The sequence below is a fragment of the Hemitrygon akajei genome, chromosome 9 (assembly GCF_048418815.1).
Source record: "Hemitrygon akajei chromosome 9, sHemAka1.3, whole genome shotgun sequence".
NCBI lineage: Eukaryota > Metazoa > Chordata > Chondrichthyes > Myliobatiformes > Dasyatidae > Hemitrygon > Hemitrygon akajei.
The window spans coordinates 83030184-83048070 of NC_133132.1; the positions used below are offsets into that span (position 1 = coordinate 83030184).

The 17887-nt window shown below is 38.7% G+C and overlaps 1 protein-coding gene across 2 annotated transcripts in view; it reads right to left on the reverse strand.

Annotated features, from left to right (window-relative positions):
• Positions 1–17887, reverse strand: part of ascc3 (activating signal cointegrator 1 complex subunit 3) — a 360447-nt gene that overhangs the window by 190748 nt on the left and 151812 nt on the right. For both annotated transcript variants that reach the window (XM_073056467.1, XM_073056468.1), the window contains exons 15-16: positions 14934–15125; positions 12980–13204 (exon numbers count right to left, since the gene is read on the reverse strand). In XM_073056467.1, the coding sequence (XP_072912568.1) occupies positions 12980–13204; positions 14934–15125 (417 nt within the window). The remainder of the gene's footprint in view (positions 1–12979; positions 13205–14933; positions 15126–17887) is intronic.

A 17887-nucleotide genomic window follows, 5' to 3' on the forward strand; every position in this document is an offset into this window, starting at 1 on the left:
AAGCACAGGAACAGGCCATTTGGCTCACATATTGTGCCAAACCAGCTAAAAAGCAAATCAAACACACTCAAACACTAATCATCCCTACCTACACCATGTCCAAAACCCTCCATCATCCTTACATCCATGTGCCTACCCAAGCGACTCTTAAAAGCTTCTAATGGGTTTGCCTCTACCACCATACCAGACAGTGCATTGTAGGCATCCACAATTCTCTGAGTAACATTCTTAACCCTCACATGTCCCTTGATCCTACCCCCTCTCAGTTTCAATGCATACACTCTGGTATTAGGCTTTTCAACTTTGGGAAACAGATACTCTCTGTCGATTGTATCTCTGTGTCACATAAACTTTTAAACCTCTATCATATCCCCCCACAGCCTCTGGCGCTCCACAGAAAACAATTCAAGTTTATTCAGCCTCTTAGATAGTCCATGCCTTCGAAATGAGGCAGAATCCTGGTAAACCTCTTCTGTACCCTCCCCAAAGCCTCCACATTCTTCCTAGCGAGAAACAACCAGAACTGTATGCAATACTCCAGATGCGATCTATTCAGAGTTTTACAAAGATGCAACATAACCTCTCGACTTTTGAACTCAATGCCTTGACTAATAAAAGCAAGTATTCCATAAGCAAACATGAGGAAATCTGAAAATGCTGGAAATTCAAACAACACACACAAAATGCTAGCGGAACACAGCAGGCCAGGCAGCGTCTATAGGGAGAAGCGCTGTCAACGTTTCGGGCCGAGACCCTTTGTCAGTCCTGAGCTCTCTGTTCAGCAACACTGAGGAACTTGCGCTTAGCAGTGTACTATCTCCTTGCATTTGTCCTACCAAGGTGCAATACCTCACATTTATCTGCCATTTCTCTGTCCATATCTGCAACTGATCTATATTGCGCTGTATTCCTAGCTAATCTTTTACACAATCCACAACTCCACCAATCCTGGTAACTTCCTCAAACTTATTAACATATCTATCTATATTTTCATTCAGGTCATTTATATACATCACAAACAGTGGAGCTCCCAGCACTGATACCTGTGGAACTCCACTAATTACAGATCTCCAGCTCAAATAAGCCCCTTCAATCACTACCCTCTATCTTCTATGTGCAAGCCAGTTCTGAAACCTAACGGCCAATTTGCCGCTGGCCCTCTGCATCTTAATTGTCTAAAGCCTCTTATGAGGGACTTTGTCAAATGTTTTACTAAAATCCATGTAGACAACATCAACATCTTCATCAATCTCTCTCATGTGTCCAGTTCTGGTCGCCTCACTATTGGAAGGATGTGGAAGCATTGGAAAGGGTACAGAGGAGATTTACCAGGATGATGCCTGGTTTAGAGAGTATGGATTATGATCAGAGATTAAGGGAGCTAAGGGTTTACTCTTTGGAGAGAAGGAGGATGAGAGGAGACATGATAGAGGTGTACAAGATATTAAGAGGAATAGACAAAGTGGACAGCCAGCGCCTCTTCCCCAGGGCGCCACTGCTCAGTACAAGAGGACATGGCTTTAAGTTAAGGGGAGGGAAGTTCAAGGGGGATATTACAGGAAGGTTTTTCACTCAGAGAGTGGTTGGTGCGTGGAATGCACTGCCTGAGTCAGAGGTGGAGGCAGACACACTAGTGAAGTTTAAGAGACTAGTAGACAGGTATATGGAGGAATTTAAGGTGGGGGGTTATATGTGAGGCAGGGTTTGAGGGTCAGCACAACATTATGGGCTGAAGGGTCTGTAATGTGCTGTACTATTCAATATTCTATAACCTTGTCAAAAATCTCAATCAAGTTGGTGAGGCATGACCTGTCATGCACAAAGCCATGCTGGCTCTGCCTAATTAGGCCATGGGTTTCCAAATGCTCATATGTTCTATCTCTAGGAATTTTCTCCAGTAATTTCCTTACCTCTGACATTAAGCTCAATGGTCTATAGTTTCCAGGATTTTCCCTTGTTCCCTTCTTAAATGGAGGTACAACATAAGCCACTCGCTAGTCCTCCGGGACCTCGCTTTTGGCTAGAGAGGACATGAAGATAGTGGTCAAGGGCCCAGCAATCTCATCTCTTGCCTCCTTCAATAACCTGGGGTAAATCCAATCAGGCCCTGGGGAATATTCAACCTTAATACTCATTAGGAGGCCCAACACTTCTACCTCCTTGATGTCTAAACTCCCTAACATATTTATACACTCAGCACTGATCTCCAGGTTCTCCATATCCTTTTCCTTGGTAAATACTGAAGCAAAGTACCACACTCAAGCAAATGTCCCCCCCCCTCCACCTTTATCGTTGAGTAGCCTCAACGTCTCTCTAGTGATCCCCTTGCTCTAGATGTACATATAGAATGCCTTGGGATTAACCTTAATCTTACTTGCCGAGGACTTCTCGTGGCCCCTCCTGGCTTTCCTAATTACCTTTGTTAATTCTTTTCTGGCTTCCTTAAACTCCTCATGTGCTTCATTTGATCCTAACCTCTGATGATTTACATACTTTTCCTTTTGCTTCTTGACTAAATTCATCACCTCTCTGGACATCCAAGGTTCTCTCATCTTTCCATCCCCATCCTTCCTTCTAACAGGAACATATCTTTCCTGTAATCGGTGCAATTGATCTTTAAACACCTTCTATATGTCAGATGTGGACTTACCAGAGAAAGGTGTTCCCAAATAACATTTCTTAGTTCTTGCCCAATGTCCTTGTAATTTGTCCTACTCAAATTTAAAATTCTGCCATAAGGGCCATACCTATCCTTATTTATAGCTATCCTGAAAGTTAAGGCATTCTAGTCACTGTTCCCTGACTGTTCACCCACTGAAGGGTCAGTCATCTGGCCAGGCTCATTACTCAACACCAGGTCCAGTATGAACTCTCTTCTTATTGGACTGTCCATAAATTGATTTAAGAAACCTTCTTGGATACACTTAACAAATTCTGTCCCATCTGAACCCATTGTACTAAGAAAGTCTCAGTTTATATTAGAGAAGTTGAAATCCCCCATGACAACAACCCTATTATTTTAGCACATTTCCTTAATTGGATTACATATCTGTTCTCCAAAGTCCTGGTGGCCATTGGTATGTCTGTAGAACAATCCCATCAGTGTGATTACTCCCTTCCTATACCTGAGTTTTACCCAAATGGACACAGTATCTGACCCCCTTTATTATGTCTCCACTGAATGCAGCTGTAATATTGTCTTTTGGTTACTAGCACAGCACACCTCCCCCCTTTACCTTTTCTAAAACTTTGAAAACCTGGTACATTAATCACCCATTCCTGCCCCTCTCTCAACCAAGTTTCAGTAATAGTCACAACATGAAAGTTTAGAATCAAAATCAGAATCAGAGTCAAGTTTATTATCACCGGCCTGTGACATGAAATTTGGTAACTTAGCAGCATCAGTTCAATGCAATGCATGATCTAGAAGAGAAAATACTAATAATAATAAATAAACAAGCAAATCAATTACAGTACGCGCACATTGAAGAGATAAAAAATGGGCAGAAAACAGAAATACTGTATATTTTTTAAAAAGTGAGGTAGTATCCAAGGATTCAATGTCCATTTAGGAATTGGATGGCAAAGGGGAAGAAGCTGTTTGTGAATCACTAAGTGTGTGCCTTCAGGCTTCTGTACCTCCTACCTGATGGTAACAGTGAGAAAAGGGCATGCCCTAGGTGTTGGAGGTCCTTAATAATGGACGCTGCCTTTCTGAGACACCGCTCCCTGAAGATGTCCTGGGTACGTTGTAGGCTAGTACCCAAGATGGAGCTGACCAGATTTACAACCTTCTGCAGCTTCTTTAGGCCCTGTGCAGAAGCCCCTCCATACCAGACAGTGATGCAGCCTGTCAGAATGTTCTCCACGGTACAACTATAGAAGTTTTTGAGAGTATTTGTTGACACACCAAATCTCTTCAAACTCCTAATAAAGTATAGCTGCTGTCTTGCCTTCTTTATAACTACATCAATACGTTGGGACCAGGTTAGATCCTCAGAGATCTTGACACCCAGGAACTTGAAACTGCTCACTCTCTCCATTTCTGATCCCTCTATAAGGGTTGGTATGTGTTCCTTCATCTTACCCTTCCTGATGTCCACAATTAGCTCTTTCGTTTTACTGATGTTGAGTACCAGGTTGTTGCCGTAGCACCACTCCACTAGTTGGCGTATCTCACTCCTGTAAACCCTCTCATCACCGAGATTCTACCAACAATGATTGTATCATCAGTAAATTTATAGATGGTATTTGAGCTATGCCTATCCACACAGTCACGTGTGTATAGAGAGTAGAGCAGTGGGCTAAGCACACACTCTTGTGGTGTGCCAGTGTTAATTGTCAGTGAGGAGGATATGTTATCACCAATCCGCACAGATTGTATCTGCCAATTAGGAAGTTGAGGATCCAGTTGCAGAGGGAGGTACAGAGGCACAGATTCTGCAACGTCTCAATCAGGATTGTGGGAACGATAGTATTAAATGCTGAGCTATAATCGATGAACAGCATCCTGACATAGGTGTTTGTGTTGTCCAGGTGGTCTAAAGCAGCGCTCAAAGTCTCAAAGTTCATCACCCTTACCATAATACTCCTAGCGACTATAATATACACACTTCAAACTATCTGACCTAAAGAGTTGTTATTTCAATTTTGCCTTTCAATACTTTCCTGACATCTACCTTCTGGTCTCATCCTTCCTTTAATGACTTGGGGCTCCAATACCCAGCCTCCTGCAAAACTAGTTTAAACTCTCTCTCAAGTACCTTCAGCAAACCTCTCAACCAGGATATCGGCTCCCCTCTATTTCCAGTCCAACCTGCTCCTCTTATACAGGTCACCCCATTCACCAGAAAAGATCCCAATGATCCAAAAACTTAAAACCTTGTTCCCTGCACCACCTCCTCAGCAACTCATTCATCTGTGCTGTCACCCCATTCCTACCTACACTAATCTGTGGCAGAGGGAGTAATCTGGAGGTCCTTCTCAGCCTCTTTCCTAGCTCTATATACTCACTGCATAGGACATCTTCCCCTTTTCTGCTCATGTCATTGGTGCCAACATGCACCACGATCTCTGGGTGTTCTTCCTCTCCTTTGAGAATATTTTGCAGTCATTCTGATACATCTGGGACCCTAGCATGCAGGAGACAACATACCATCCTGGTGTCTTTTTGCAACCACCTTTCTATCCCCTTAACTGTCAACTACCACACAGTCTGACTTTACCCTTCCCTGTTGATCCTTAGACTCAGCCACAGTGCCACCGACCTGGCAGCTGCTGCTGTGATCAGCAGTATCCAAAGAAGTATACTTGTTGCTTTGGGAATAGCCACAGAGGAACCCTGCACCGACTTCTTTACCTCTTTACCTCTTCTAGTGGTCACCCATCTACTATCCAAAGCCTGTAGTCTCAGTATGACCACATCTTTAAAAGCCTCATCTATAATATCGTCAGCCTACCAAATGATCCAAAGTACATCCAACTCCAGCTCCATCTCCTTGACCTGGTCAGTCAGGTGCTGAGGTTGGGGGCACTTCCTATAGATATAGTCATCAGAGAAACAGTCAGGTATCCTGAATTCCCACATCTGACAGGAGAAGTATTCCATCCTGACTATTCTCTACTAATAGAAAAGGCTTACCTCTTCCTAACTGTGTCTCTGCCCATTCACACCGAAGCCTTTTAAGCCAAAGCCTTCACAGTCTGTCACTGGCACATTTCAACAACGGCCGCTCCAATAATGGATGCTCCGCTTGTGCCTACCTTCTGCTTATTTGCAGCCGAGCTTAGGCATCTGACACCCGACACTTACTGTGCCTGCACAGGAAAAAGACCAGCCTTCCCCAAACCTGCTCCTTCCATAATCTCTCTCTGGACTTCATTAGGGTTCTAATACTGATACACACACTCTATGCGCTTGAGAAATTGAAAAAAGACCAGATTTACCAGTGTCTGCTCCTTTTACATTCTGAATCCAAACTTCGGTAGGCCAATGACACTAACACTGCACAGCCAAAAAAGACCGGCCTCGCCTAAATCTGCTCCTTTCATACTCTCTTTCCTGACTTCTGTAAGGTTCTGACACTGACACACCCCTCGTGCCCGAGCCATTGAAAAAAAGTGGTTGTGTTCTCTGATGTGTAATTCTCTAATTCTTGTACTGGGCCTCACTGTAACAATGCAGGAGGCCACTGACAACCAAGTCAGAATAGGATGAGATGGTAAATAAAAGAGGTAACACAACCAAAAGCTCAATCTCTTTTGTGGATCGAATGTAAGTGCTCCACAAAATCAATAGTTTCTCCAATGTGGACCTGGTTTCTCCAATGTGCTAGACACTAGCCTGGAATAAGTCAAGTGATTCACCGTTTCACCTGGAAGGATTGTTTAGATCCCTGGTTGATGGGAAGGGAAGGAGACAAAGGACAATGTTGCATGTTCTGGAGTTGTATTGGCCAGCATCATAAAATGGGAAGTAGTTGGTGAGGGAGGAAGAGCATGCAAGAGAGTTGTAAAGGATGCAATCCCTTTAATATGCTGAAAGTGGAAGGAAATATGTATCTTGTTCAGGATGCTGATAATTGCAATGGATGATGCATAGAATAACTAACCAGTTATTTAATACAAGGATGTACTATGCTTGCTTGCTTTCTCACTGTTCAAGGTTTCTGAACCTGAAGACATAAATCAAGACCAGAGTAAAGTACTTATCCCTTTCCTAGACATCAGGTAAAACATTGCAAAATATACAAGGTTGCACAATTAATTTCATTCACATCCCTGACACAGATTCGCCAAACAATGTTGGCGTTAGTTGGTGCTCAGCCTACACCAATAAACCAAAATTATTTTGATAGCATTGTCTTCCATTATAATCTGACTTTAAGAGAAGATTGCCAAAGTTGTGACAATGACACTTATCAAATTCTCTTCAATATCATATGCAATTTGTAGAAGTAATTGACATCTTTTTCATTCCACAAGTAACTGAAATTGTTGTTGAAAAATCTCCACAACAAAGACTGCTACTCAGTTCAAGCAGTTATGATAATAAATGAATCTGCATCAACGACACCAACAATCAAAAGTAGGGCAAAAATATATTACTGCCTCTCCTTTCTCTACACCAGTAAAGGGTATTTTTACAGTGGTAACTTTCAAATATCGATACACATTTTTGCTAACATATACAATATGTCAGTTATCTCACTAGTATAGAAAATATAAAGCTAAGTTTTGCAGACCATGAATACTGCCAGATATATTTTTTAGACATTAATGTCTATATATAGTAAAACCTTTGACTCAATAAAGGGTGACGTGATTTCTGATTCAACTATTGGCATTCTGCATATATGACACACTATTTTTATAATACATGTTTGCTTCCCTTAAGGAGAAAGTCAAATTACATCAAGGCTAGCAATTAAAACATAATGATTTTACACACATATCAAAAACTAAAATGGTTATGATGGTATGTTACTTATTATTTTGTTTGGCATTTCATGAATTTCTTGTTTTGTTCTGATTTCTATCTGATAGCATAGTGCTGATCATTAAATATGTTCATGTTTGCAATACCTTGCTTACTGCAATGCACCTTTAGTGACACCTAGTGGTTTTCAGTAGTTTTGAGTTAATATTAATTTTCTTTTAGTCTGGATTTTGTATCTTAACACACGAAACAACGTCTTTTGTAGAAATAAGTTAAAGCTGCTGCACAAACAATATTACATAACAAAACATTGCTGTTTTTAACATTCTATAAAATCCTTTCTACATCTCATTTTCTCTCCTAAAGATACCAGCCCTTGCTAGTGTATGTTTCTTCAGTTCCCAACTAGCCCACTTTATTTATTAACCCATTCAGTGAATTTGTCTAAGACCAAATTTCAAATATATTTCCAGCAGAAATTCATAACAAAGTAACTATCAGGATACAGACATTTTGTACTGAATTCTCTACATTCGGGAGATTTGCTGAGGTTACCTCCCTTTTATGACTTGCAAAGTTCGAACCAGACTATAAGTGAATTTAAGATTTAAATAAATCTTTAAAATGAATCACCATTTAAGGAAAGTCATCTGTATTCATTAGAATGCTGTGTCAAACTAATTACCTTCTCTCGCATTCAGTTTGTTAACAAGGCCCTACTGGCAGGCAATAACAAAATCTAAATTCAAACAAAAATTGTTATTTCTACTTAGTAGAAAGTAATTGGAGATTTAGAAGACTTTCTGAGAACTAGTCCAAACAACGCACAGCATGAATCCAACAGCCAAGTTAAAGCAGCAAAATAAATTCAAACATCACATCATTTCATCTGTATCATCAGATGTTACCTCTACATCTCAGGCAATATATTAAAAAAATTTATTGCTTGGTACATAAATACCTAGAACAATACATAAATATATGTGACAATTATTTAATAAGTTTGCTACATCAGAAGCCAAAGAAAAGAAGATGAATTGACTTATTTTAAATACAATAATAAGCTAAAGCTCTATTTGCTTATCAACATAGGCATTAAAACTCCACTGACCATTTGAAGAGCAGGATGTTCTCCCAATACACTGAACAATATTTTTCTCCTAATTAAATCCACAAAAGTTTAGTTGATCATTCATTTCATTTGCTATGTGTATATACTTACGTGAATAAACTGGCTACTGTGGCGAACAAGAGAAAATCTACAGATGCTGGAAATCTGAGCAACACACACAAAATGCTGGAGAAACTTAGCAGGCCAAGTAGCATCTATGGAAAAGAGTACAGTCGATATTTCAGGCCAAAACGTTGACTGTACTCTTTTCCATAGATGCTGCCTGACCTGCTGAGTTTCTCCAGCATTTTGTGTGTTTAGGCTGATGTAGCTCCTCTGTAACAGCATTTGCATTTATAGATCAACTTCAGTATAGTAAATTATCACGGTATTAGTGGTAGCGCTTCAGAAGTACTGACAGCTGTGAAGCATTTTCGAATGCCAAAAAGAGATGAAAGGCATGTTATAAGTTCAAATTTGATTTGAATGTTAAAAACAATAATAATTAACATGCATAGACAATACTATTTCTCAGCATTTACATCCTCAGAACATGATCCCTTTAGCTGATGGTATTTAAGTAACTTAAGAGTCATGGAGTTATATAGCATAGAAACAGGCTCTTCAGTCCACCACGTCCATGTCCATTATACCTTTCTAAACTCATCCCTCTTGCCTACATCAATTGCATATTCCTCCATCCCTGGCTCAATCAAGTACCAGTCAAGCTGGCTGTTAAACATTGTCAATGTTCTCCATCCAACTCATTCCAGATACCAACTACTTTGCGTGAAAAATTTACCCCTCATTTCCTTTAAGCCTCCTCCCGCTCTTCTTAATCCTATGCCTTGTAGCTTTTGACATCCCTACCATGAGTAACAGACACTGGCTATCAACTATACCAATGCCTCTCTTAATTTTATATACCTGTATAATGTCATCTCTCAGACTTCCTTGCTTATTTAACTTCTCTTACTCAAGCCTACCCTCATTCAGGCATTATCCTTGTGAGTCACCCTCAGTCACCCTTGGTACACCCTCTCTAGCTTAATCACATCTTTCCTGTAGTGTAGCAACCAGAATTGCACATAATATTCCGTGTGGCCCAACCTATATTTTGTGCAAATTGTAACCACAGCATTCTTGATGCTGTGATGGTCTGACCAATGAAGGAAAGCGCGGCTTTCTTCGCTATCCTGTCAACCTGTACAGCCATTTTCAGGAAATCATCCCAGGTCTCTCTGCTCAACAACACACCTCAGGTCCCTGTATTCACTATGTCCTTGTCTCATTTAACTTCACAAAATGCCTCACTTTGCACTTGTCTGAAATAAATTGCATCTGCCTAACATTGCCCACTTTGTCAATTGATCAAGATTATGTTGTAGCCTGAAACAACCTTCTTCACTGTAAGCATATATCACCATTTTTGTCTCAGCTTCAAATTTACTAATCACGACAGACAGTCTCATCAAACTCCATAATCTACGACAAACAACAAAGGATCCTGCACTGATTCCTGCAGTACATTGTTGGTCACAGTGTGGGAAAAAAAACCCCAACTTCCACTTAATGCCCCCCGACCATCAAGCCACGTGTCTTAACCATCCAGAAGAACGCACCATGTGGGGCATTGTTAAAGATCTTGCTGATGTCCACAAAGAGAACACCTACCACCCTGCCCTCATCAATCCTCCTGGTCATAAAACTCAATCAAACTCATGAGATACCATTTCCAACTATCCAAAATTCATCCTTGTCAAATGCAAATAAATAATCTCTCATATAATATCTATCAATAATTTTCTCACCATAGACATAAGGGTCACTGGCCTGGTATTCCTTGTCAATCCTAGGCTTATGTGCTGCCTTTGTTAAATAAAAGCACAACATTAGTTATCCACTGGCCTTTTGATACCTGAGCTGTGGTTTAAACGAAGTTACAACATCTCAGAGAGGACCCCTTTAATCTCTGCCCTTGCTTCCTATGACATCCCAGCAAATACCTGATCAGGCCCTTGGGATTTGTCAATCCTCATGAGTTTTAATATCTCCAACGCCTCCTACTTCACAACGTTGATGTGCTCTAGGGCATTACTTTTTCTTCTTAAAGTCACCAGCTTCCATTTCACAGTAATTATAGACGAAAAATATTCTTTAAGAAATTACCCAATTACTGTAGTTCCACTCATATATGCTCTTAAGGTGACTTATTCCCACGCCCCCACCCGAGTTATCCTTTTATCTTCACATAGATATTTTTAGGATCCTTTTTTCATTGTTCTTCCAAATTTCCTTCCTAACTGTACCCCTATATCCCTTAAGGGACTCGCATGTTTCCAGCTGTCTGTTTTTGACATATACCACCTTTTATTTTAACCAGACTCTCAATGTCCCACATAAATCAAGGTCCCTTAATATTACCAGCCTACCCTTCAATCCAACAGGAACATGCTGGCCCTGAACACTGCTATCTCACTGTTAGAGCCATCCCTTTGCCAGATGCCCCTTTATCTGCAAAGAACTTTTCCCAAACAGCTCTGAAGTGTTCTGTTTGATGCTTTTAAAACTGGCCTTCCCCCAATTTAGAACTTGAACATGAGGACTAATCCTATATTTTTCTATGACTACCTCAAAACTAATAGAATTACAGCCACTGGTCCCAATGTGCTCCTACACTTACACGTCAATCACTTGCCCAGCCTATTTCATAAGAAAAAGTCAAGATCAGCCTCTTCTCTATTACAACCATCTACATATTGCATAAAGACACACTTCACATATTCTGCCCCATTTAATGCCTTAGCTAACTCAACATATACAATTTTTAGCAACCTAGAGTAATATGGTGATCACTTCCTGAACTTGTAACATTCCTCAATGAGTCAAAGCACTGGGTGCATTCCCCAATATAACTTGAAACATATTTTGATACGGTCTTAATTGAATCCATGTCCAGTAGCTATTCGGTTTTTGTTCAAAAAGGAACATGTTCTAGCTGCTGACAGCCAAATGATAGCTCCAACAGTGAGCCAGCCCGTTTGGTGTTGATATGGTTAATACTACTCTCCATATCTACACAGCTTTTGATTCAATTGTCCAAGTAAGCAAATATACGTAAAACATACACAGCACTATAAATATAGGAGTGAAATAGGTCCTCTCAGTTGTAACCCTTTGATAACGAATATTACTACCACTGTGAAATAATCCTGAAAAATAAAAAGAGCTACAGGAGTTTCTGAAACTAAGGTGTTCAGAAGGGAAGAGATTTTCCTAGATGCCTAAAAAAATAACAAATTGTTGGCAGGGTTCATAAAAATGCAATCAAAGGCATAAATTTGTTCAATCAATTTTTGCCATGATACTTGGTTTTATTTGGCATTGGGAAAGAAATTAATAAAGATGCAGAGGGCCTAGGATATGATGGAAATGAAAAGGGAGATAACATCAAGGATACAGACTAATACATCAGTCAATGATAATGATAGAGAGTAAAATGGGTGGAAAAGGGGCTGGAAATATTCAGGCAAAGTTCACTGGAGCTACTATTTTCAGCTTCATGCCATTTTCACATCTCTATATTTAAATTCAAAATTTTGCAGAGTTCTACGATGAGTCCCCAGCCATTTGTCCCCATGAGTATAAGTGAGTGCACCAAAATGCAAAAGTCCTGAACTGCTCAGAATCCCCAATATTTAAATAGGGAATATGGCTCATGGTTTCTGCGTCACATTTGGACATCAATGGATCTATTAATCCATTCATTTTAATTAGTACTTTTAGCTGCAGGGGAAAAAGGCAAATTACATATTTTCATTTTACTGTATGTTTATGGAAATGTCTTAAGTATATCTTCATTTCTTGTTTATTTTTATTTGAAAAAAGTTTTAACATTATATTCATTTTTCATAGTTCAAGTGCTGTAGAAGCTCAAGCGCTGGTATTGCTGAATCCAGTTTCTCAACCAATACTGCCGAAGATTTAGCAAAGCCTGCTTACAGAAAAAAAATTTTTATGGTGAATTTTTACAATGCTCTCTTTGTTCCCACTGACATTAGTATCAGTGCTAATAACAGTGATTATCACTAAACCTCAAACCTTCAGAAACCCCTAGATTACAATCCAACTCTGATGGATTATTGAGCTCCAACATCTTAGGTTTACAGGACAGCCATTTCACCCAAGGACCACAAAAGGTTGGGGTGACTGACAGGAGAGCAGATACATGTAAAGTGTCAGATCAAGTACAACCTGGTCCAAATTGTGATATATTTTTAAGAAAATGGCAGCTACTTATGTTGCAGTACAGTGTTGATCTGTAGCCCTATATCTCCTTAGAAAGATAAAGAAACAATATAGTTCTGAAATGGAGTTTAAAAAAAAACACATTTCTGCCCAAAGGATTCACAACATATAAAAGCACTTACCTCTGCATTTAGATTGTCTGCTAAACGATCCAGAAACTGGCTTTCAATTGGGTTTTGTTGAGTCAGCAGAGTTAAGTAATGACTCAGTTTATCATGCGTGGTGATGATTGTCCCTTCGCCAAACTTGTCAAACTGCGGCCGCCCAGCTCTGCCGAAAATCTGCATCACATCTAAAATTCCTAGGTCAACAAAAGACCCCCGTTTTGCATCATATATTTGAGTACCCTATAAAAGAATGAAAGCAAAGCATTACAAATGGCAAGCTAAATGAACTAACTACCTTATCATTGTCTGTTTGCAAAAATAAACTTTCCCCACATAAGTGTTGGGAAAAAAATTTCAGGAGACATTGAGTTGGAAGAGCCTTTCATTTAAGATTACTGCTAGTTTCTGGATCCTTGAAATTTTTTCCATTATAGCATTATTTATTGCCCATGGAAACTGAGGAACCAAAAAATCAATTACTTGTGCTGTCATTTCCTCCAGATCACTAAAAATTCTCACTTATACCCTCAGTATTCACTACCAGCTTCTCATGCTTCCTAACCTTAAAAATACTAGAGGACAATAAAATAGATAAACAATTTTAAATAAATCAATTCCAGCATATGCTTCATAAAAACATTTAATGACTCTCTTTAAAACCTAATAAAACTAACATTTGTAACAGGGTTTTGAAACAATATGTGTGTGATATGTTTGCCTTCAGAGCAATGACGACTGCACTTCTGTGACAGATATTAATTCTTTATCTAAGATTTCACTAAATATTTCTTCTGACTTCTATGAATGAAGAGAATTTGATCGCTCATACATATAGAAAGTAATAATGAGATTTACAAAAGCATGATTTGTTGTTCACAAAGTGTCCAAGTGCATTTAATTATTGTTTTATTTTATAACAAAAGAGCTTTGCATTATAATAATACATTCCATTGTCAACAGAAGTTTTCGATATCTTGTCAAATATTACTATTAACTATTGTTACTTGTAGTCTCTGTTCCAACTTCTGACGTAACCCTTGGCAAATCAAAAATCTCAGCAGTCAGCCATACTTAAGTATTCCCAGGCAATTAGTAACTAAACTATCAAGGACAATCTAGAAATTTCAGAACAATGACAACGCTTAGATAGCCAAATGGCTGTCATACCAGTCAATCTTATCTTCAAACCTCAATGAGAGAAGCTTACTCAGACACTTTCTATTTGCTCAGCTGACTTGGCTTTTCAAATAAAAAAAACAAGTTATCAGTGTTTCAAGTACTTTTCTTTTTTTATTTTAGACATCCCATCATCTGCAGATATTTATTTTTCATTCAACTCTTAATTTCCAGGCATGCCAAAGACTATTCCATTGAATGAAATACAAGTTTTCTCAAGGATCCAGCATATAAAACAAGTTACTTCAAATTAGAACTTCAGTATATTTCAATACATCATCTTATTTTTAGTGGAATCTATAGTCAGAAAAAGTCAGAATTTTTGACTTTAGTAACTGCTTGCCTAATTATTCTACTATTTAAAGTTGTTAAAAATCTGAAGAACAGTCAGCTTAGGTAGTGCTTACTTTCTGGTGTCCACTCATTTCTAAAGAAAACTGGCTTTTCCCTCAAGTTTTAAATCACCTAACATATGCACTCTTAGCCCTGTTCTAGTAACAAACTGATTACACTACTTGACTGTTTTGTTCCCTGGAATAACTCATATTTAGGCCAGTGGTAATGATCTGATGACATCTACTGTGTGCATGATATGACATAATCTTTCTAACATCCCATGTTGTTACTATTCCTTAATCATGTTCTGAGTACACCAAAACACAAGGAGAATTTGTCTGACTGCCTATTATTTCGACCCCTTTTCCACAATCACCCTAACATTTAAAAGATTGAAAACAGAAAGCTGTATTGTTCTAAAACAAGTAAACAAAAACTGTTGGGTTTTCAAATTTACCTTGATGACAACAGCGTGTGCTGGAAGATTGACACCCCAGGCCAACGTAGCTGTACAAACCAACACTTTTATGTGCCCACGAGAAAAGTAATTTTCAACTAAATTCCTGTCCTGGCGCAACATTCCTGCATGATGAATGCCAAATCCATCTGGAAACAACTCCCGTAACTGCTTGTTTCTGGATTTCTGAATCTGCAGTGATACCAAAAACAGGTAGTACAATACATTGGCAGCTTTACATGAATTATTACTATAGTAACATTTTAATGCACAATATAGAACATTATGTTGTAATAAATTAGCAAGTTTCCTGTAATGTTCTTAATGTAGAATACTTCAACAAATTCTATACTGCATACTAATATTCAGTGTTATAAGCTACAGATATTAAATGGATAAAAGACTAAATGGATGAAATGTCACATAGCATCATTTTATTATCCCATATGGCAATAAACTAGTTTAGAGAAACTAAAATAAGTCAACTTCAGTAAAAACATCCCAGCATTTCAAAAGTGAAAATTACCAATACACTTGTATTATATCTTGCACTTGTTATTCAAATAACTGCCATAGGCTACAGATACTATGTGAAATTTCATGTTCAAGATTTGGTTAACATTTCAATATCAATATTTTAGCAAATATTTCATGACTGCACTTAGTATTTACTGGAGTAGCATCTAGTTAGATTGGCCTAAAAGTTGTGACTTCTTCTGAGATTAATTAGGCATCCATTAACATTCCGCATTCACTAAATTAAACTGAATGATCAATTCTAGTATCTTGTCCCTTGGTTAAAACTCTGTTGTTGATATTTGTGGAAGTATAAACCAAAGTAAATCTGTAAAAACCTGAAATGAAACTATATTGAGTAACCATTTGTATATTTTTAAAATGTTATTTGAGTTGTTGTTTGTGTATCTCATTTCAATTTGTCACATATATATTTTAAATGTGGCAATTATTACACTACATTTACTATAGATATATCATATAACCATATAACAATTACAGCATGGAAACAGGCCATCTCGGCCCTTCTAGTCTGTGCCGAACGCTTACTCTCACCTAGTCCCACTGACCCGCTCTCAGCCCATAACCCTCCATTCCTTTCCTGTCCATATACCTATCCAATTTTACTTTAAATGACAATACCGAACCTGCCTCTACCACTTCTACTGGAAGCTCGTTCCACACAGCTACCACTCTCTGAGTAAAGAAATTCCCCCTTGTGTTACCCTTAAACTTTTGCCCCCTAACTCTCAACTCATGTCCTCTTGTTTGAATATCACTTAAAACCTGGCTGTACAGAAACACAACCTTGCTCCTGCAGCATACAGTACAATGAATGTCACAGGGTAGCCCGAGACAAGATGCCAAGAATCCCATTAGATTTTGAAAGGACACTGACTAGAACAAAAATATTCTGGGAATCATGAACACAGTGAAGGAAAGGTGGTCTCATTGAAAAGAAGCATAGTTACACTGACTGTAAACTATGCAGTTCTGTAAACCATGCACCATAAATTGTTCTACCGTGAACCAGAAGGAGAAGAGGAAAAGCAATCGTGGATGTTTTGCGAAGAAAAAGCATTTCAGGATGTATATTGCATACATTTCTCTGACATTAAATTGAACCTTTGAATCTCAATTGTCACAGATTATTAACATTTCTGGAGCCCAGGTCTAACTTAAGAAAAGATTTATAAAATTTAGATTTATTGAAACATACTGTGAAATGCATTATTTGTATCAATGATCAACATAGTCCAAGTTTGGATAGGTACATGAATAGTATGGGTATGGAGGGCTATGGTCCTGATGCAAGTCCACTGGAGTAGTCTAAATGGTTTCACCATGGACTAGATGGGCAGATGGGCCTGCTATACTTCCCTATGACCCTATGTGCTGAGGCTAGTCCACAAGTGTGGCTAAGCTTTTAGTGCCAACATAGCACACCCATAATTTACAACCTGTACGTCTTTGGAATGTATGTGGGAGGAAATCAGTGCACCCACATGGTCATGGGGAGAACAAACAAAGTCCTTACAGAGAGCAGTGGAAATTGAACCCCAATCACTGGTGGTGTGATACATTATACTCAAGATGACATTACCATGCCACCCCCTTAACTCCTTAACTTCAGGATGGAAAAGGGAACAATGGATAGGAGTTGTTTGCTATGAATGTATGAATAACTTGGAGCTGCTTGGATTGTGGGCAGGAGTATATCAATGGACCTACTCGAAGATCAAAACATAGAGCATAGTACAGCCCTTCTGCTTCTGATGTTGTATTGACCTTTTAATCTATTGTTTATATAAGAATGGCCATTAAGTACATGAATATCACCAGCAATGGGAATATCCATCTCAAGAAGGAATTCTCTGAGTTCAGAACTCAAGACAGTACAACTCTGTTGGAATGAGTTTGGTTAATTTATCTCACATGGCGGTCTTTATGTGCAAGCAATGAGTTGTGCGATTCAGAATAATTGCTAAGTTGGAACAGTAAGTCAAATATGAAGTTGTTTGAGTTGGTGCTTAATTACACCATGTATGTGTACTTGCTTAAGCACATATTAAAAAATCTGTAGTGAAGATGCTTACAAAATAATGAAAAGTTTCTAAATATCAAAAAATCTCCATAAGTAGCAGTAAACAGTAACAAACTAAATCAAAATCAATATTTGGTGTGATCACACTTCACTTTTAAAACTGCATCAATTCTCTTAGGTAAACTGTAGTGCAGTTTTATAAGAAAATTAACTGGTAGGTTGTTCCAAACATCTTGAAAAACTTGCCACAGTTCTGCAGACTTTGGCTGTCTCACTTGCTTATGTATCTCCAGGTAATCTCAGACAGCTTCTAAAACGCTGAGATCAGAGCTCTGTGAAAGCCATACCATTTGTTGCAGAACTCTTTGTTCTTCTTTTCGCTGAAGATAGCTCT